The sequence below is a fragment of the Cyprinodon tularosa genome, unplaced genomic scaffold (genome assembly GCF_016077235.1).
Source record: "Cyprinodon tularosa strain WSP-4 unplaced genomic scaffold, ASM1607723v1 ctg726, whole genome shotgun sequence".
NCBI lineage: Eukaryota > Metazoa > Chordata > Actinopteri > Cyprinodontiformes > Cyprinodontidae > Cyprinodon > Cyprinodon tularosa.
Genome location: NW_024039481.1, coordinates 462,559 through 485,395, shown reverse-complemented (window position 1 = coordinate 485,395; position 22,837 = coordinate 462,559). Strand labels below are relative to the sequence as shown.

The 22,837-nt window shown below is 38.9% G+C and overlaps 1 protein-coding gene across 6 annotated transcripts in view; it reads left to right on the top strand.

Moving 5' to 3' along the window:
• The window catches only part of caskin1 (CASK interacting protein 1), a 178,422-nt gene that overhangs the window by 69,372 nt on the left and 86,213 nt on the right, over positions 1-22,837 (top strand). For all 6 annotated transcript variants that reach the window (XM_038269252.1, XM_038269250.1, XM_038269251.1 and 3 more), the window contains exon 2: positions 21,360-21,411. In XM_038269252.1, coding sequence (XP_038125180.1) covers positions 21,360-21,411 — 52 coding nt within the window. The remainder of the gene's footprint in view (positions 1-21,359; positions 21,412-22,837) is intronic.

Genomic DNA, 22,837 nt, shown 5'->3' with positions numbered 1-22,837 from the left:
ACTTAATTTGAAAATGATACATATTCTTAAGAACTGAATACATTTGCAAACACAGTGTCCGGTTTCCAGCATTGTTATTTTTTGAGTTACAGGCTAAAATTTTTGGTAACTGGTCTGAAAAACTCATCTATTAAATATGAAACATCTGGTGTTAAAGGGGTAAAGAACAACTCTAATACGACTGTAACGAGGGACAATGTGGACTTTGGTTGTCCCTATCAAAACCATGAATACTGCCACTGCTAATTTATATTTTCACATATAAACTTCTTGTGATTAAATTGGGAGATTTCATGTTTGCTTTAAAGTAGGGCATAAACAGCTAATCAGATTAATTTTGAGTGATCGATTATTGAAAAATAATCAACTAATCTTGTAGACGATTAATTGTTAACTGTAGTATAGAGAAAATGGCTTTAGTTGTCCGGGTTTTTGTAAACAAATTACGGAAACATTTTGCATTTTAGATAAAAAAACAAACTTATCTGTCTGTCAATCTGCTCTGTCCAGAAGTGAAGTGGATGTCAGAGTCTTGGTCTGTTTGTTCCTGTTTTTCTTGGTTTTCCATTTGTTGTCCTCTGCTGCCCTCTTGTGTCCTCCCTTGCTCTGTTTTTCTGTTCTGCCTGCACCTGTTTTCAATTTCCTCGTCAGCTTTCTCTTTGTCCCTGTCCCCTTTAAAAGCCCTCCCTCTTCAGTTCCTGTTTGCTGGATCCTCGTCTAACTTCTGTCTATGTTCCTCGTCTCTCCCTGGCTTCTAGTTTTGGTTTACCCCTGATGTCTCCTTGGTTCAGGTGCGTTTGTTGTTTTCTGTTGGACTTAGATTCCTGCCCTTGGATCTGTGAACTTAAATAAACAGACTTTAATTCACCTCTGCCTACTGGTCTCTGCGTTTGGGTCCTCCATACAAACACCGCTCATGACAGTGGAAATTTTTTTTGTTTCACCTGGTGTCATTTCATAAAAAGTCTTCTTTAATGAACCTTTGGCTATCCCATAATTAATCAAAAAAATAATCAACAGATTAATCGATTTGCAAAATAATCGCCTACTTTGAAGTATACTTAAAGTATTCCCAGGTATAATTTTATCTTATTGTCATAAACCTCTGTTAGTTCTTTAAAGTTAACCTTCACGTCAATCGTGTTAATCCGATGTGCCCTGCCACTTTCAGATTGAGTGGATTCAGATTAACTACAATCTGTTGCAATCTAAACCGTTTACAGCATCTAATATGCTTCTGGTATAATCCAAAAAAATCCCTGCCAATTTAAAATCCCCCAAAATTCGTAGATGAATAGAGTGCCATAAATGAAGCAGTAAAGGAAGGAGGCCATCATTTTTCTTTTCCTCACTTGATCCACGGCCTGATCCAGGTCTAACCTGTAGAAGATGTTTTTAACTCTGGAAATATTTATTAAAATCTTTGATGCAGTATTTGACTTTCATATGTTTGATTTAGGTGTTTCAAAAGAAGCTGTATATTTAACAGTTTTGCATCACAGATCAAAGACATCCAAGCAGGTTATTCATCATGTTTTTAAATTGTTGCTGCATGTTTTGTTAATCAGAAATAAAAAAAAAGAAAAATTTTCATACCTAGAAAAATGTTTTGAGAGGAACTATGTTGCTTTCCTTCCTGCTTTTTTAAATTTCATTTACATTTTTATTCAAACTTTTTTTTCTTTAAATTTTTTCCCTTATTTTATATTTTCAAATATATATTTTTTCAAACTCCTGTTTTGAGCTTTAAAAAATACTTTCTTTTTAAATTGCCTTTTACAGATCATATTTTCCTCACTTCAAGCCCAATAAATGTTGCTAACATCCAGCCAACCAATAGGAACACATCTCTGAAAGCCCGCCTCTAGAAATGAAGAGGATGTGATCTGGAAAACACTATTCAAAGGATTTCAATTCACAAAACTTAATTTAAAATTAGGGAAATTTGAAGAAGACAAAAAAAGAAAAAAATATATAAAAAAATAATATAAAAAAAAGAAACGCAAACAATGAATAAGATTTAAATAACAGAAATGTTTCCCAGTTTTCAATTCCTGATTCTTCTTTTTCTTATTTCTATTTATTTTGCCTGTAACAATAATGGAACAAATGTAACTCCATACATTGTTTATGGTTGCCATCATTCAAATATTTTGACTTTATCAGATCGGAGCAGTGGAGGCTGCTAACCCTCCAGCTAAAGATGTTTGAGGAGCAGAAAAGTTTATCCAGCATCCAAGACACAGTTTGACTCCAAACTGTTAAAAATGTGTGACTCTATGAATTCCTTCCTCACCTGTTTCCTGTTAGCAGAAGGTCACAGGAGTGTTACCGTGGGTTTTTTCTTTGGTCCTGATTAAACACTTTTCTTTATCCTAGGACGTTTGTGGACGATAACATAGAATCTTATTGACTAGATATGAAAAAAAAGGTTGAATGAAATAAAATGAAAACTCTGCCATAGAGAATCTAAACAGGTGGAAAGATCACACTCATAAAAAGAGACCCTCCTACTAACACTGACAGCTGCTTTCTAGTTTAACGTTTAAAGACAATCTGATCTTCTAAATATGGCACAGAGAAGATTTGGGGTCGGTCCTCTGGCTCGCAGCATGCTGACCTGCTTCCATCCAAGTGTCGTGAGCTGGATAGAAACAGAAACAGATGTGGAGCTAAAAGATATTCAACTCCCATCACTCAGCCGTTCCTGAGTGGGTCCGACGCTGAGCAGAACCTTCTGCTTTCCTTAAAAAAACGGAACAAATGAGTTTCATTATCCTAGAAACCTGCAGTAATGAAGTGATTACACCCAAACACCTGACTGCCGGCGCTCCCTGCCATCATGGAGTGTTTATATGTGTGTGAACTGTGAGCAGATGGCATAAAGCAGACGGGCTGAGAGGTCAATGGGGATCAAGGAGCTCCTGCAGTCAATCTGCTTCAACATACAAACACATTACTTGGTCTACTGCCGTTTGTGGAGTTCAGCTAAATGCTCTGTGCGTATTAAGGCATGTTCTTTACGGCAAGCCATTAAAGGATGGCATTTTAATTTTTCCTTTGTTTTTTTACTTTAAAAGCTAGATGTGTGTTCATGGCAATGCAGCAATTCATGGCCTAATTTAGCTTGAAGAGTCAGATAAAAGTAGACAGACTAACACCGACTGATTCACCCCAGGATTATAATCTGTCCAAAGGGATACAAAACTGAGTTTCAATGGGCTTCTAAGAACCAAGCATCCGACCTGGGCTGAACGCGCCTCCTCCATAGCTGCTCCAACCTTTTACAGCTTTTAATGTACGATTAAAAGGTAACTTTGTTGATACTTGTAGGTAGTGTTGCACCGATATCGACATCATTATTGGGCAGGGCCCCGATCCAGCACTAAATTCACCATGGGCTGCCTTCTTCGCCTGACTCTGCAGCAAAACAACAAAAATATCACAATTATAACTAGGGATGAACGATATTGGGGTTTTGGCCGATATCCGATATGCCGATATTTTAAAACTCATGTAGCCGATAACCGATACCGATGTTAAAGCTGGACAAAAATAAGTAGTCATTGAAAAAAGCAGTTTTGTTATCTATTTCTGACACTTTGAAAAATAATATACTCAAATATATTTTCATATGCTGATATCAAATAGATTTTTAAAAATGCAGTATCGATCTATTTTACTTTCAAAATCTCATGAAATTTCATCGTTCTGTTACAAACTCGTGATATTTTGCAAATTCTTGTGAGATTTTGTTAGTAAAATAGATCAATACCGCGTCAATATATCAACATATAAAAATATGGCCAAATTTTGTGAATTTTCAGGGGGATTTCGTAGCATAACGATGACATATAGCAATATTTCATTAGTAAAAGAGATTGATATGGTGTTTTTAAATGGGAATATATCAGCATATGAAGATATTGTGATATTTTAATGTATCAATATTTTTTCCCTCGTCTTTAGAAGTTTTTAAGTCTGTAAAAAAGAAGTTTTTGAGGAAGAAGAAGAAGTAGTATATATATATATTTTTTTTAGACTTTAGAAACTCAAAAGCTGATCAAATATCGGGTTAAATATCGGTGGGGTGGCCGATGTCCGATATTCAGTTTTAAGGCCGATACAGACCGATACCGATAGGGGGCCGATTATGTCGTGCATCCCTACTTATAACCAAACTTCCTGAATGTTACAGGAGCGCCATGTTGATTTGCTTGATTTCCTTTTAGAGAGCAGTAATACCGTAGATCGCCACTAGGAGGCGAGGAACCGTGCTGGCGTGGTGTGTAAAAGGTTGTAAAGAACCGATCTTGGCACAGTTAGCTGATCCAAGCTCGGTCCAAACTCGGTTTTCAGAGTGTAGTGTAAATGGGGCTAATGTGGCTTGCCACCATCAGTGTGTGATTGAGTGTGTGAATGGGTGAAAAGCTGAATGTAGTGTAAAGTTCAAAGGTCAAATATCCTGAATTTAAAAAGTGCTTTATAAGTAGAGGCCATTTCCCAGTATTAGTGATGCTACAGGCCACCAGGGGACATCAAGAGATAAATGTGATTTTATTCTGCATTCAGGACGGGTCAGAACTTATTGGTAGGAACGGGCGCTTCTAGGCAGGGCCAAACAGCTAATGCTCCTGTAGAACGGGCCCCTGTAGTGAAAACAGAAACTACACAATTGTAAATATAAGTTTCTTTTGAATTAAATGTAAATGACCTCGTTTTGAGCAAGTAGATAAGATGGTTTGCAGATGAAATAAGATGATTTATACTTGAAATAGAAAAAGAAACTCTTTCATTTTATTTCAAGTGCATATTGTTTAATTATCTTGTTTGAAAGGCCCAACTCTTTTTTCCTTTTTCAGATAAACTGAGTTACCTTTCTCAAATTAAAAGTAAAGTAAGGCTAAAAATGAGCACATTGATCTGTGCTTGAGAATTTAGTCTCCATTCAAACCCAGGTTTAAAGCCTTGCAGGGCAGCCTAAAGCCCACTGCCCTCATTAAAGGTATACTACGCAACCAGTGTTGATTTTCCAGCGAGGCTCCCCCCAGAGGGCGAAAGTAAAAGTGCACTGTCGTAAATATGCTCAGCTGTTCTCCTGGTTTCTCCGTCAAGCCAGGCGCGGTTGTTTTGAGCTTAGCAGACAGGCGAATGCAACGAATCACCATGTCTACCGTGGTAAGTGACTATTTTGTTCCAATTTTCGAGTTTGAAAATTTAGCAAGTTAGCCAAGTTCTCGCCGTAAAGCAAGACCGACTCTCGCGATGCATGATACTTCTGAGCCTGTGGGTGCGGGCCGAGGGCTCCTGCAATTGCAAGTACGGTATTTCCCCTACAGACCACCAGGGAGGCCGGCCGAAAAAAACCTTTGTTTGACCTGAAATGACTCATTTAGTCATCCAAAACGTTATGGAACACATTAACAAACTGAAGAATGTTGCATAGTATGCCTTTAAGCCAGAAAAAAGAAAGAAAAACAAACAAACAAACGGTCAGTTCAGGTGTTTTATAAAATATGAGAATCAAGAAATTGTCTATATACCAAACTGAACGATTGTTGTTCTGTACTTCAAAAAACACTTTAGATTTTAAAATGGAAAAATATTCTGTTAAAAGTAACAGAGTATAATTAAAAATGTATCTGGACCTTTACTGGTTGATTATTTTCTTTGTTCTGACCCTGCTTATTTTTAATTGCTTACCCCTGATTTATTAAATGTTTAAATGTGGTTATTTAGGCAGACTTTAACTTTTATTGGGTCTTCCTTTGAAAAGTAGAAGCTAAGTCAACATGTTTGTGCTTCTCCAGGAAGAAATGTTTTCTTCAATGTCTGCCGAGTTTCTCCGAGTTTAAACAAATACTTTTGGGATAAAGAACTAGAAAAAACAGAACGAGAAATAGAGGTAAAGCAAAGAGTGGGAGAAGGAGAGAGTAATATGCTGGTTTTTTCCACTCTTTTTTTGTCAGGGTCAGAGAGAGTGACATGAGAGGCAGGAGAAGGCCAGAGAAATCAAAACACAAGTTCATGTTGCTAGGATGCCTCCTCATCTGTCTGCAATTTAATGAGTTGACTCTTAAGTCAGTGAAGTGATTTTCCTTTAGAGAAAAACTTCTCACAGGTTTAACAGAAATTACCCTTAAAAAAATGATCTGATCTTTTTCTCTTTCCACTGAGGATAAAACCAGACGACTTTCTCCCTGGGAAACAAGCAGCAGACTGAATAACCTACTTTATGAACTCAGCGGGTCATACCTTCACCACCTGTGTCATACTTGGCATATGGATATTTCTAACCTTTTCTTTCTTGCATATGCATCAATGTTGGAGAAGGGCAGCAAAATAAAATACCTCCTTTGGGCTCTGAGCAGCCTCCATTTTGACTTGGTAAAAACAAGCAGACTGTTCACTAAATGCCCCCAAAGTGAAACTAAAGATGCTCCCAAGTCTTGTTAAACACTCACAGAGTTTAATAAGAGTTGAAACCAATGGAAAAGGCAGCCATGTTTAGAAAATCCGTGTATCATTCGTTCTTTCTATTTTCAATTGTCAATCAAAAAACAAAAAATAAAAAATTGACTGGTTATTTTGTTTTTTGTTTTTTATGGTTAAACCAAAAACGAAAAAAGGATTTGTTTTTCATATATCAATTCTAAGCTCAGATCTAGAATACGAAATGGAAAAACGGACAGCAACGCAGAATTAGATTTTAATATTTAATCGGTACAGTTTACATGACCCGGAAGTTTGGTGGAGCTTTAGCTAAAAAAAACAATTGGCTTACCCCCATAGATATCCATAATAAAGGCTTTATTATGGATATCTATGCTTACCCCCACCACGTTCGATCAAGCTGCACCAGATAAGGCAGTCGGACCTATCAGCCATGGACAGTTACGGTCGAGGATCCAAGCGTGTGACTCTTAAGGAGGAGGACATGACAACGGAGAAAATCAGCAGGATTTTCCAGGTATAACTTTTTTCTTGAAACTTTTCTGTGCACTGTACTTTTAACTAGCAACAACAAACACCGTTCTAGCGTCGCCATGGTAGCCACTTCATCACCCCACTGCCTCGCAAAGAGCTATTTCCGGGTCACGTAAACTGTACCGATTAAATATTAAAATCAAATTCTGCGTTTTTCCATTTCGTATTCTTGATCTGAGCTTAGAATTGATATATGAAAAACAAATCCTTTTTTCGTTTTTGGTTTAACCATAAAAAACAAAAAACAAAATAACCAGTCAATTTTTTATTTTTTGTTTTTTGATTGACAATTGAAAATAGAAAGAACGAATGATACACGGATTTTAGAACTAACCGGAGTTTCTTTTTATGTAAAGGCGGGTTTGTTTTCATCAGTTCTGTGAAGGATATTATTCAGTGAACTGTGATGAAGGTCTTTCTGATTCAAAAGTGACATTTTGCTTGGATACAAGTGTGCAGAAATCTTTAGTTTGGAATCAGAAAGGTGAAATAACTACCGTAATTTTCGGAATATAAGCCGCAACTTTTCCCCCCATTTTTCGACCTTGCGGCTTATATAACAATGCGGCTTATCTATGGACTTTTACAGCTAACGGCCACTAGGGTAATACCTAAATCTATGGATTTTACCATCCACCATGTTGACGTCACATTTGCTTCAACACACAAGTACGGTAGCCGCGCGCGGGGGAATGCGGAGGTCCTGCGGAAGCAGACTACTACCGCGAGTGGTATGAGACAGAACGACAGCGAGAAAGACGGACGTTAAACATAAAAAACCTTCGGCTTATAGTCCGGTGCGGCTTGTATATGTACAAATCATGCAATTTAGCTTCTGCAGCTTATATTCAGGTGCGGCTAATAGTCCGAAAATTACGGTAGTTCTTTTTTCACTTTTACCCGATGTATTCCAACATCTAACTGCCATGCACGTGGGCATTGTCAGTTTAACTATAGCTCTGGTGAATTTCAATGGTGAAGTCTTCTGGAAATCTTCAATAATTGTTGTTGATTGCAGATGTGTCTAGTAGTTCCCATTGACTTCGCTTGTAAAGCGGGGAGAATGGCGCTAGGCTTACCGCACCGTGACATTACTGCTGGAAGATGGCAGGAGCTCCCAGACTCAAGGCTGATTTACACCCAGAAACCAGGTCATCTGCGTGTGATTGGCAGTGAATGCAAATGAGCCTCACCCCTTCTGCAGAGCCTCTGGTGCACCTCTCCAAAATTGTAGGTGATCACAGACAGGAGGCCTCCGATTGGTCAAATCTACAGCCGCTTTACACTGTACGTATTTTCTGTTTGGTACCTTAACGGCTTGTTTTGTTTGTATGGCCACCATTGTGGAAAACGACTGGTAAAGATGGACCAGCTAGAAGAGCGAGGTACGCGAGAACACTTGGACCCTTTTTCCACCTGGATCCCAGCTCTTTTTCACCCTCATTTCCCTCTATTGTCGCCCAAACTTGCCCCCACTTCCTCACCGCCTCGGCCGTATCTAGACCCACAGCTAGTTCCTGATTGTCCCTCTGGCGTTGTGGCGTGGAATAACTTAGCGCAGACCACGCTTCAATATTGGGCATAAATCAAAAATATCCGCGACAAGCTCACTCTGTGATTTAGTGATTGCAACGAAAATTATTGGTTTTATTTTTTAACTGATTAATGCTAAATTCATTAAATCACCACGAATGTATAAGTTTTAGGTATAAATAATGATCCATTGGTTATTCCTTGCTGGCCGGACTTTTCCTTTAAGACTGTTTTTAAGCATAAAACAGTATTGAAAAGAAGAATAGCTTCCTAGAAACCAACAAAAAACGTCCACTCGGACTGTGTGTTGTTTCCTGTGAGAATGATGTGTTATTCATGTGTCTGCTGGCTAATCTCTCGGCCGTTATTTGCACTTTTTGTACTAGAAGGCCCATTACAGGCCTTACTGCTTATGTAGTCTGAAAGCACTAACACTGAAATATTCATAAGCATGGTGGATTACTGACTACTCATTTTAGGCAACACCGGGCCGTATGCTTCTTAGAAACAGTTTTAGTTGTTACTCTCAGATATAAGTCGGTTTTTTGTCCTTCATTTTCCGTTATACACTTGAGGATCCCTGAACATCAGCTGAGTCTTTAGAGGCGAAGACCCATATGTTCTGGGAAGATAACTGCGGCTGGAAAAAGAGAGCGAATCTGTGTCTCTCATTTGACACAGATTCAGATCGGCACTGTTTTTTTTTTGTTGAAGCAGCTTAGCTGTTATGAAGTTAGTGGTTTTATATGCAGGTTATGACACGACAGGAGGCGTTTTTTAGTAGCATAGAGAAAGAAACGGAAGAGGATGAGGTGTTTCTCTCAAGTCAGAAGGTCGTTGCTACTTTCTGTCATGAGAGGAGGGATCTTTGCCACATAAAAGTAGGCTAAGGCTTTCCATTTGGCTGCTAGTGTGGAAGAGCTCCTGCGTCCAGCGAGGGGTGACCTTCGAACCCCAGTCAAGTCAAGGATTCCTCCTTTGGGAATACTTTTTCACATGTCAATTCAATTTAATTCAATTCAGTTTATTTCTATAGCGCCAGTTCACAACACATGTCATCTCAAGGCACTTTACAGTTCAACCAGATCATCCAGTCAAATTGATTCAAACTTTTCTAAGGAAAACCAGTTGATTGCATCGACTCATTGACTCAAAGGCAATCCCTCACAATTAGCTGTGCACACTGATGAGCGTTGCTATGGTTATGAACTGATCAAATGTAACCAAAGTAACTTTATGTATTGGAAGAATATTGGATACTCTTGCTTTCCCTTCTATGAAGGTCACATAGTATATGTATTTAATATTTTTTTGGTTAGAAATGTCATTACTTTTGCTCTCAGTGTTTTCAACACAATGTAATAGGACCTGAGGCTTAGTTTGGGAAAGGAATCATTTGTGTGAGTTTGTGCCACATTGTTGCACATGGCTTCTCTCTTGTTGGGCGACAGGAGTTTGACTTGTACCGGATGGTTGTCTGCTCAAGTCCTTTAGTGTTGTTGTGTCGTTGGGCAAGACACTTTGCCCGCATTGCCTACTGATGCTGGTCAGAGGGCCCAGGGGCACTGCAGTCTCACTTCTCTCAGTAACCCCCAGGCAGCTGTAGCTACAATCTAGCTCTCCACCATCAGTGTGTGCGTGAATGGGTGAATGACTGAATGTCTAAATTACTTTGGTCAAGTCTCCTGACGTGAAAATGTGCTTTATAATTATAGGCCATTTACCCTTCTCTAGTTAAACTGTGAAAAGGAAACAGTTTTAAGAGATGGTTGCATAGGTTTTCATTGGTAGTAATTGTTCTGTGGATGCCTGTCGTCTGGTGGGAGCTCAGTGTGAAACCGGCAGGGATCCACAATGAAATAAAATGTTGTTTTTTTTATTATCTAGGCCATCAATATATGATATCCCCCACTATAGCTAGTAATGTGCACAACAGGCCAAACTTTACTGAGTCATGTCAAAAAAACCATGCTAACGTAATGGGGAACAAGCATGAATCTACCTGATTTTTTTAAATAATTAACACACTAAAAATGCTATCAGTTGTTTTAACATTTCAACTTGTGTAGTTGTGTTTGTTGGTTTCTGGCCTTGACTATGAAGCCATAGGTTAATAAGAAAGGTTCATGGGACTCCTACCTTCAGTGGTGGACTGGACACCGGCAGCAGCGGGCTATTTCCTGGTGACCTGAACAGCTCTGTTATTACTGAGGGGGGGACCAAAGGTGTGTTTCTGCTCCTCTTGATTCCTCCTCACCCCCTCATTTGGGAGTCAGCTGTCAGTCAGTGCGGGGTAGAAAAACACAGATAGCTGATCAGGAAAATGGAGCAGAGAGTGAGAGAGAGGAAAAGATAGAAAACATCTCTGGCTTCCGTAAATCAATATCTGTCCATGTGCTCGTAAGACCCAGACCCTCTGAAAACCAATCCATGCCAAGCCTGGATGAGTTTACCGTGCCGAGCTTGGTTCCTTATGACCATTTATACATCACGCTGGCATAAATCCTTGCCTCCTAACAGTGATCTACGGTACTACTGCTCTCTAGAGGTAAACAAGCGAACCAACAAGGCAGTGCCCGTAACATTCAGGAAGTTATGTTTTGGTATCATTTTGAAATTTCGTTGTTTGCACAGAGTCAGGTGAAAAAGGCAGCCTTTGGTGAATTTACTTGACAGAGTCACTTTTGGGAAGTGGAAATTATGACAGACGTTGCTAAGCAGAATTCTCACTGGAAATCGTGTGGCACGGTAGGAAAGCAAGTATTTTTATGAATGTCTGAAGTTTCATGATTACGGAGGTTGACTGTAAGGAGATGATGCAATCTGCTCATGTGCTCCTTGTTATTGCAGAACCATGCTAGGACTGAACTACACAGAGCCCCACTTATAAACTACTAGTACCAGTTTAGCGCGGTTCGGTTGTGTCTGGCGCAGTCCGGTTTCAGTTTTGCTGGCCATTTACGCTCTACAGTTATCTCGGTTATTGAACTCCTACCGGTTTCACAGTTTCAAAATGGTAGTGTAAATGGAGCTATAAAACTAGTAGCCAAAATGTTAGAATTGTCATGATTGGTTTAACGAATCTGACCCACATGCAGAGAAACCACTCAGAGAACACGGAGAAAAGTTCAACAGGTTTATTTGTTGTAATGAGAACAGGGGTTGGATCTGGAACTCAGTGAACTGGTGAACCGGAACTGGAAAGTCAGAAGGGAAGATCATGGAGATCAGTTCAGGGACTGTGGGAATTGTGACTGCGGTTTGAATTTGGCAAGAGAGAAACTCACGTTTGAGGGGGCTCTTGTCAAACCTTGAATCCAGTCTGTGTGGGGTTTTCCAGAGAAGAGGGGACTTGTTGGAGAGGGGACAGGTAGATGTTCGTTGGACCCGGAGGAGTAAAGGAGCGGACTGTCACTTGGATTTCCCAAGGGAACTTAAACGGATCATGTGGAGGTTTTCCCCTGCTCAGTGTAAACTCAGTTATTCCTTCCAGGGGTAGAAGGACCAGGTATCCAGTGACACAGGAAAGCGTCCCAAAACTGACAAACACTCTGGCGCCGAGGTAGTGACAGCCCACTGTTCAAATACTCCTCCAGTAATGGTCCAGGGAGAGCCAACGAGGACAGGGCACCACCTGGTGGTGGAGAGAAGGAAAGCACACAAACAGACCTCACAAACTGGATTCCTAACAAGCATATCTTTTTTAGCACAGCTACAAATACATAGTGAAAATGTCAGGAATTCAGATTCAGGTCATAAACACTACTAATTAATTGCCAAATGTATATACTAAATGCCTATTATTATATTATTATATTTAACCTGTCTGTACGCATGTAATGGACTGAAAACTCGAAAACCATATGTCCCTTCTGGATATGTTAAAAAGGATGTCAGCGTGTCCCTAATAGACCTCTCTTGTCTTTTTCCTGTGGTATCTACACACTAAAATGGCCTAGATTACAATATGATTAAATGCCTATCATTAAATATTAATGTTTGTATCATTAAGCCTCATTTATCTACCCAGAACATAACCTCCAACAAGTGCTCTATAGCTGTAAGCTGAAAGCCCGGTGACATTTCGATCTGGTTGAATTACGGCTCCTGTAGTCTCCTCCTGTGACTTACAAGCTCCTACATTCATTTTTGTACTTTAGCTTTTTATCATGTACTATCCGGCTGGAGCATATTTTAATATTATTTCATTACAGGTGACTGTTTTCAGAGGAGCATGAATAAAAAAATACAGCTTAAAAACTGCTAACTGTGCAGTTTAGAGTTGTGTGTCCTGTAGGGGTGGGTATTGCCAAAGAAGTCACGATTCGATTCGAATCACGATTCACAGGCCACGATGCGATTCTATCACGATGCATCACGATACTTGAATTATTGGGATGCATTGCAATATTTTCTCCTCCATGTTTTGTTTTTGAATGACTCGGCACAGTATCCCACGGCCGGAAATGCTTGTGACACAAGGCAGCGTGCGTCAACACATTTGCAGCGACATCTATTGGACTGGAAGTGGTATTGCACTTGTTTTTGGCTGATGTTCGCCAACCATTCATGCAATTTTATTTATTCATTTTTTTAAATTAATAATCGATTCTTGGCATCAAGAATCGATGCAGTAGATCACGAAAATTAGAATCACGATGCATCATCATCACAATTATTTTGCACACCCCTAGTGTCCTGTAATATGTGGGTAAACTATACAAAGGATTTAAATATGTTTTTTTTTGTTAGGACTCTTAGTCCTGTTCAACTATCTAGTGCTGTTTAATTCTGATGAGGCTGTGCTGCATGGTAGATGGCTGTTTGTTATGACATTGCAAAGGTCATGGGTCATGGTCAGCGAATGATTCAACAGAGCAAGAAGGCCTGGAGTGTGTGTTTCTGTTTAGTCCTTTTTGGTAAAAACCAATTCATTGACAACAAAAAACAAAAAAGGCTTCTCCAGACATTTGAACCGTTTCTTCATGTCTGTATCACAGCTCAATCACACTCCTGCAGGAATCTGCTACTCGCAGTTTTATTCCTCACACAGGATGCATGTTGGGAAGGTTTCTTGTGTATGCAAGTGTGAGTGAATCCCTGCATTGAGCAGCCAGAAATAGTCTGTAAGGAAATCAATGTTCCTCTCCCAGTGGCGCTGGGAGCTGTCTCTTCCACAATAGAGCGACTGTCCTGTTTCCTGCACCCCAGAGTGAGACATTGCAACTGTGAGTGTGTATGTGTGTGAAATGAGGGAGAAACCATAACGAGGGTGAATGCTGGCCTATCTTCGCTATACCCCAGTTCTGCATCGTCAGCGAACAGAAAGAAATACAAAGAAGAAAGAAGCAGAGGATAAAAAAATAATGAGGGTGAAGGGAGCATCACGTTTGGCTGGTCTTCTTGGAACACCTTTATGTCAGTCCTTGGAGGTGCAAACATGCAACACTGTTAGTGTGAGGGCCTCTAATTGCTCTTCATGGCACAGAGGGCGGCTGACTGCAAGCAAAATAACTATCAGATTTTTTTATTAAGTTAAATTCAGTTTATAAAAGAAGCACCAATTCAGAAGAGAGAAAGCGATCCAGTTTAGACTAAAGAGTCACATTATTTCAATCATATGGAAAGATTCAAATGATTTAAACTCAATTTGTATCCTAGTTGCAGTAAAATGCAGTCAGGTTATGTTTCTTTTACAAATGAATGAAACAATTCACATCTAATGGGGGGAATTTAGTTTCATTGTTTCAAGCAATGAACAGGTTTGTGCTCCTTTTGTTGGTTGAAAACCTCACCAAGGCGCCCCCTGATGGATGTTTTGTTGTGTTATTTTCCAATATCGATACCAGCATCAGGCGTAGCCCCGATCCAGCACTAAATTGGTGGTATCGGTATTAGGGGTGTGGGAAATAATCGTTTTGGGGATATATCGTGATATTCGGCTGCCCAATATAATATCGATCTTTCACTTCTTAGTATCGATTTTCAAAAAAAAAAAAATGGTTACATAAAACATTGATGGGAAAATGGGCTACCTCTGCACCACCACTCTGGCAGAAAGCGCTGTGGAGCCCTCTAACTGTGCGTGCAGCACCAAATCTGTATTTGAGGCAGTCACAGTGGAAGAAAACCCCAAATAACATGGATAATAATACCTAATCAATATTTTCTGATGAAAATATACAGCACTTGCTGTTTTATCTCATCATTTGATTTTGATAGCTGGGGAAAACATGGCAATATATAGTGATTAGGGCTACAACAACGAATCAATAAAATCGATAAAAATCGACTTTTAAAAGCGTTGGCAACGAATTTAATCATCGATTAGTTGTGTCGCGCGATTATTGCGTCATCCACCGCTGCCGTCATCCGGGGGAAGAAAAAAAAATATGGCGGAGCGAGTCAGCGCCGCAGTTGCAGTGTTGCCAACTCAGCGACTTTTCAGACCCCTCCAGCGACTATTTTTAAAAAAAAAGCGACTAGCGACAAATCTGGCGACTTTTCACGGTGTCACTGGCGGCTTTTGCCTGCCGTGGGGCGCCTCCCCCATCCCAACCTCTTTCTCCCTCTCCCACAGGAATCCCTCTCAGCGCTGCAGTCAGAGCCGCAGGATATTAGTAAGGAGTTTACCCTCAGCGTCCAGACTGCAAATGATGCGCGCATGCGCCGGGATTGACGGCGCAAATTGATCACAATAATTAAAATAGCCTGCGCTTTGTAAAGTAAAAAAAAGTCGTAACATGCAGCTTTTGTAAAAACAAATGAACATGGCACGGAAGCACCACTGTTATGATGCAGCACCTGAAAAGAAAACACGTTGGAGCCTTCAATGGCAGTGAAGAGAGCTGATCAGCAGGGTGAGCGACCATGTTTGTTTGGTTTTAAAGTTGGGAAACGTTACGTTAGTTTCTCAAGTAGCTCATCTGATGCTTTCCTTACCGTGTTAGTAGGTTACAGACAGGGATAAGGTTGGCTACTTATTTTACTTTTAATTTCATTTGAATTAGCTTAAGCAGCGTTTATATTTTCTTTATAAATAAATTAACTTGCAAATTATGAGGGCAAGGCTTTTAAAGTTTAAATCTTCTGGCAAAGATAAAGTAAAGAAGATCCTGCAATTTATGGAAGTAAAGCAGAATAAAATCCAGCAAGATCAGTAATATGTCAATTAATTATTTGCCACATTCCCATGTAAATATCTGTCTTTGGAGGATGTGTTTTTTAGCACCCCTAGTTCTCTCATTTTTATTCCAAATACAATTTATAATTTGAATCACCGGGCTATTTTTATCTCTATGGTTCAGTATTTTCTCAAGCAGCAACTTTAACTGCTATACTTTCCTGTCTTAAAAGGCAGAACTCTTCTAGTCTAAAAAAACCTCATTTGTTGAAATGGGGGGGCCTATTGTTTGAACCCCTTAGGGGCTTTAAAAAACAAAAATTTATGAAACAAAGTACCCTATATTTTGTGGATGTACAGCTACATTTCTCATGTAAGTTTGCGTAGTTTTAACACAAACATTTATTTTTCATATTGCATCAGTACAGTTAATGAGCAACCTGTACTTGTGTGCTTGTTTGTTCTGTCTAAAATGTTTATTTTGGAATAAAGAGGTTAATATAAAAACATTTTTTTGTCCGATTCATCGATTAATCGGAAAAATAATCGGCCGATTCATCGATTTTTAAAATAATCGTTAGTTGCAGCCCTAATAGTGATACTGCAATATCGTGATAATATCGTATCGTGACCCAAGTATCGCGACATGAATAGAATCGCAACAACACTCATGCCAATACTCACCTCTAATCGGTATCAGCGAGTACCAACAAATAGGGCACCAATACCATTTTGAGAGCCATGAGTTTATTCAACTATTGTCTCCTATTCCAGGTAGGCAATAAAAAGTTGTACTGGATTCACTTTGTATCATTTTTATTTTCCTGCTTCACAAAGGTAGGCAGCAGCTTGACAAAACCGTGATGGCAATTATTTTACATCGAAGTAGTATGCAGTTCTTCAAAAAATAAATACACACATATATCAATTTCCAACAGATGGTATCGGTATCAGGGCCAAACAATGGCATCAGTGCAACACTAGTTATTTTGGCGACGTTAGAAGGAAGGTTTAGATCCAAGATGGTGGAACGCAGCACAGAGCAGTTGTGGTGTAGGTACCAGATCTGCTCGGGTCCTGCTTCATGCCTGTCATATTACGCTACATGATTACCGTCCTGTCTATTGATGATTGGCCAAAAGTGGCGCATACAATAACTAAATAAAGACAATTTTACTTAATCTTTTAATTTGAGAATTAAATTTTTTATAAATGTATGCTTTCCTTCTCAAATAAAAAAAACAACATAAATAGGGCGACCAGACGTCCTCTTTTTTCCCCAGACATGTCCTACTTTTCATACCTAAAAAATGTGCGGGGGGAATTTCAAAATTCTCTTTCCTTTTCAGAAACCCAAATCTGGTCACCATAAACATAAATATGTTGCCTGGAAGTTAGGAAGGAATCGAAATAAATGCTAAATAAAACCATATTATAAACCTGTATTTATAAAAATTAAGCTTCCCTATAATCACTTTTTAACTTGATGAATTGTGAACAAAATTTATATTCAAACTGAATTAATAAATTTTTCTTTGTTTTCATCAAGACACCTGAGCTGCTTTGATGAGCTCTGATAGCTCAGTGTGAAAAACAGCAGATCCCAGGCTGTTCTCTACATCCAGTCTCAGTTTGGATGGGTGTCAAAGCTGAAGGTGAACTCAAACATATATTAAAAATAGATTTTTGGTTGATAAAAACCTTTTTAATTATTATTTTGCTGGCCTGAAACAATGTCACAGAATAAAATAGGATTATGACTGCTTCAGGTTTTTCTAAAGCCCTGTTGGGGTGTGTTTGTTTTATCTATTGCTAATAGTTGGAGGTAAGTTCTGGGCAACCCTAGAAGATTTTAGGATCAATCTGCAGGACGACAAGTCGGTCTTTGGTTTAGCATTAATATGTTAAAATCGCCATGAAAAAAAAAAAAAAAACACTGATCCTTATACATCCCTGTTTCTGCAGAATTGGCTCATTTTTGCCTCAGGAAAAAAATCTGAGCATTTACCAAAGGTGGATAAGGACCTGCCTTACCTGACGGTCTGTAGCTGTAGCTTGGTATGTGGATATTTTTGACCTTTTCTAGCTTGCATAAGCAGCAATGCTGACAGAAAGGGCAGCAGAAAAGAATCATCCTTTGGGCTCTGAGGGACCTTTATGTGCACCTTGTTGACTCTTTCAAAATGGAAATAAAAAGAGCTTTTCTCCTAAGAAACTAAATAAGAAACTAAACCTTACTGTTAGTGGCTCAACCGCAACATTACAAGGGAAACAGTGGTGCAAAGATTTTAGGTATGCTGCCGATGGGAGACTTTGGGCGGCAACGTGGATTTGTTTTGCACATGTGGAGAGGATGCAGACAAGAGAAAGGACCTTCTCTGTTTGTGCAAAATAAAGAAGATAATCAGAACCTACAGTACCGCCTGTAGGATGAATTGGAGGCTCAATGAAAGCAGAGCTGGTATTTGGATTACACTCAGCTCAGGTCTCTGTTTTAATCACTGGAAGAAAAATCAGTCAGAAACAGAGATTTTAAACTAGAAATTAATCATCCAAGAAAATAGTTAAGAGTAGAAGTACTGAGTAAGAGTTGGCTCATAAGATCTGATTTAATGTTAAAAGTATGTAATAAGAGCGACAGTTATGAACAAATTTGTATTTTTTAAAGTTGTGAAGAAGATTTTAAAAAAGGAAACTGGACAGAATTGTTTTTTAAATAAATATGGTAAACAATTCAGAGGAATTTCTAGGCGCAGCCAGGGACCGGAGGGTGTCCGGTTTGGAAACCTCAGGATATCATGTCTGCCTTTTGCAGATATTATTGTCCTGTTGGCCTCATCAAACCAGGACCTTCGATGTGTTCTGGGGCGGTTTGCTGCCGAATGGGAAGCGGCCGGGATGAGGACCACCACCTCCAAATCCATGGTTTTCCACAGGAGAACGGTGGACTCCCTTCTTCAGGTCGGTGGAGAGTCCTTGTCTCAAATGGAGGAGCTCAAGTATCTCAAGATCTTGTTCACGAGTGAGGGACGGATGGAGCGTGAGACCGGTGCAGCATCGGCAGTGATGCAGTCACTGTATCGGAGTGTCGTGGTGAAGCGGGAGCTGAGTCGGGGGGCAAAGCTCTCGATTTACTGATCGATCTACGTTCCCACCCTCACCTGTGGTCAAAGACAAGATCATGAATACTAGCGGCTGAAATGAGTTTCCTTCGCAGGGTGGCTGGGCGCACCCTTCCAGATCGGGTGAGGAGCTCAGTTACCCCGGAGGAGCTCTCTGCTTAGACTGCTGCCACCGTGAACCGGCACCGGATGGATGGATGGATCTGGGCAGAAACAACCCTTCCAAATATATTTTTTCAACGTTATAAACCAATCCTAACAGTGCTTGGTGTTTTGCATAGAAAGAAAGACTGCAAAAAAAAACAAAAAAACAAAAAACAAAAGTTTTACTGTTTTTTTAAGGTATAATGGAGGCCCTCTCTACTTTAACAAAATGCACATGAACAACCCTGTACCCACTCCAGAGATATGGAAGCAAATCGTACCATATTTCAAATGAAAAAGCATTTCCAGAAATGCTTTTTCATTTTCAAATTTTACATTTCAAATTGAATTTTGGTATGTATTTGCTGGGGTGCATTTTGAAAAATAAATCTCAAATGTCTTTTTCATTTTAATTAAGTAAAAGTATGAGCAGTGTTGAAGAAGAAAATGAAAATGCAAACAGGATGATTGATTACAAATTTCATTTATGAGTCAAACAATGCAGCCACATTCTTAAAATGACAAAAGCATTTCTGGAAATGCTTTTTCATTTGAAATATGGTAACGATTTGCTTCCATACGGAGAGGGAACGTCTATTGAACACGTGCAGAGCGTGAACAAGCTCATTTCTTCTCATGCACGCTCTGTTTAAAACTTGCTGTTCGCATCGCTCATACAAGCTTACTTTCCAAAAGAGATTTGCAATTTTTCCACTATGACTCACCACCGGTTAGTGAGAATGGGGACGAGCACATAGCAGGACCACTTCGTTTGGTGATCCACCTGGAAAAAGAACATCCTCCACTATAACTTTAATATAAAAGATTAATTAAAAGTTGTCAAATGTGTTTTGTAAAAGAATATTAGGAAAAAAATGCAATCCAGAGATGAAACTTGAAAATAAACTAGGAAAAGGGTTTTTGAAATTATTTTTGCTTTATTGATTGACATGAAATTCAAGGGGTTTTGTAAATGTAAGAAGAGTTTTAAAAATAAAAGTTCTAATGATTTTTATATAGGAAAAAAAATATCCTAAGCTGTGGTGCAGATGAGAGAAATATGTAATCGCAAATTCCACATGTGATCAAACGTTTAATAGAACATACATTAACAAAAAGCCCCCTCAGTTTGCTCCTGTCACTGCTAACGCTTTCAGATTTCCTACGGAGAAAAGTTGTTTTTTTTCTGGTCTGTTGTTCATAAACTTGATGGAAATAGAAGCAGAAATATCTTCTCACTCCAGTTTAATAGTGAGAACTTAGTTCCAGGAAAACATTTGTGGGTCTTTTATTATGAAAGACGTTTTTATGACTGTTCCCGCTGCCAATATTTACATTTAATTATTGAAACCCAGTCTATTTTGTTTATTCTTTTAACTCAGGGTGTAATTAAATGGAGGTTTTGTAGCTTGGGAACCATCTGTCTCTGCCACTAATACACTTAGCTGTTTCGCACATTGTAGGATCAGCAGAACTGAAAATGTGAGGGTTTGCTGAAAGTCTGCTGCAATGAGAAAACGGCCCCTGGACGCCTCGACCTTACTGCAGAGCACCGCTGGTGAAGATGTGAAAATTTTTTTTTTTATCATTGTATTAAACTAATGACTGGTGGAACAATTATTCGCTCTGCTTTCAATAATATCCTCTGCCCACAGCCTCCACAGAGTTCTGGTTTCTCTTTCACTCTCTCCAGAGGTTTTCTGTAGTATTCAGGTCTGGTAACATTTCAACATCATTTCTGACGCAATGACCACTGACTGCTTTATTTCTTTTAAATTCTTGATGAGATCTTGTTCTCCTAAAGGTTCTCACAGCCTTTGGAGGAGAAGCAGGCCCAGAGCATCACACATACTCTCCCTTACTTACCGTAATAAAAACTCATCCCTCTGAATTTCTCAGCCTTAAAAGTATCTGGTTGCCATAGAGCTTCTGATGGTTGTTATTATATTGAAACTTTCTCGTTCTGCTTTAGAAGAACATTGACAATGCTTCTTATAATGAGCAATAATGTTCATGTTTGCATGAAACAGATGGACTTTGCCTTTATTTAACTGAGATATTATGTATTAGTTTTCAATGTTTTATGATGTATTAGTTTTAATGTATAAGCTTCATTTGATATTTATTGAATAATATGGTTTTCATTTATTTATGATTCATTACAACTAATGTATTGAACTGTTAAAAAAGTTGAGGGAAGGGGGGCATGAAAACTTTCTTGCAAGCTAAAGCGGGATGTTTTGAACTGCTGCTTTAACCTTTCAAAATGCTCCTTTTAAATGTGTTTCCTGATTATTTTCATAGGTAATCACTGTGTATGTAAACATTTGAGTTTGATAAAATGCAAAAAAATCCTTAATGGTTCTAGAAATTTGATAAATGGAAATAATAATTTCTGGTAATAAAAAAAGACATGTTTTATTTATGATTTATTTTCTCTTGTGTTTCAGAGCTCCTTGGTTCTACGAAGAAGGTGAATGTAAACTTTCAGGATACAGACGGGTAAGTCAGCCGCTCTTCTCCTCCTGGCATGTTCTGCTCATCTGTTTCCATCAGCTTTACAGGGAATCCTGTAAAGTAATCTTTTTTTTTGAGAGTTTTTACAGCACTTTTTTTTTTACTAATTATTTTTTTCGACAGTAGGCTGACAGGAAAGCAGGTATGTGAGAGAGGCAGAGACATGTGGCAAAGGACCACAGGTTGGATTTGAACCTGGGTCGGCCGCGTTGAGGACTAAGGCCCCCGTACATAGGTCATGCGCATTAACCACTGCATCAATTGCACACCTACCTACATTTAATTCTGTCATCTAAACTGCAACTGTGTCGTTCATCAATGTTAACATGAAACCTTCAGATCCTGCGTGTCTCTTCTATGTGACAGTATTCTATGGCGATCCATGTTAGCAGAGAGAAGCTTTGACTTAAAATCAGCTGAAATCACAAATACCCTCCTGTCAGAAACATGCGCTACAGTCAGTAGATTGAAACGCTTCTCAAAGAGTTAGTTTTTTTTCCACTGGAAATTACATTTTAATCTCTTTAATTCATCATTCTTTCCAAACCATTTGTACAGAATTAATTGCAACCTGACGACAAGATGCTTGGGAGGCTATTCTGAAATAGTTTCCACATTTTGCTTCCTGATAGATCAACTTGTAGCTCAGTTATCTGCACGAGCTGTTAATGAGCCTCACGCTCAGTTATTTTAGATGTCATTCCTCTCCCTGCTAATTATTTAAAGACCCAGAATAAACTAACTATAAAAGAGAAAAGAGATGTTTGCTACTTCTCTCTCCATGGCAGTTATTCAGCATGTACTTGTGTCAGCTACAGTAGATGGTTTGAAGTTGAGTGATTTAAACTGAGTTACTTTTACATTCTGACCATCTATCAAGAAAGTTAAACAGAAAGAAGTCAGATTTTCCTCCTGTTTGACATGAAAATCCCATGAATTTCACACGTGATTATGAACATTTCACATATAAATCCCATGAATTTCTCATGTAATTCCTTATTGTTCACCTTAAAAACCCATGACTCTTACATATGATCCCCATTTTCCACATCAAATCACATGAATTTCACAGATGATTCCCCTTTTCCACATCAAGATTCCATGAATTTCGCATGTGATTCCCTTTTTTCCCCATCAAATTCCATGAATTCCACATGTGATTACCTTTTTCCACATGAAAATCCCATGAATTTAGCATGTGATTTCCTTTTTTCACATGAAAATCCCATGAATTTCACATGTGATCCCCATTTTCCATATGAAAATCCCATGAATTTCACATGTGATCCCCATTTTCCACATGAAAATCCAATGAATTTCACATGTAATTCCCTTTTTCCTCATGCTATCCTATGAATTTCACATGTGATTCCCTTTTTCAACATGAAAATCCCATGAATTTAGCATGTGA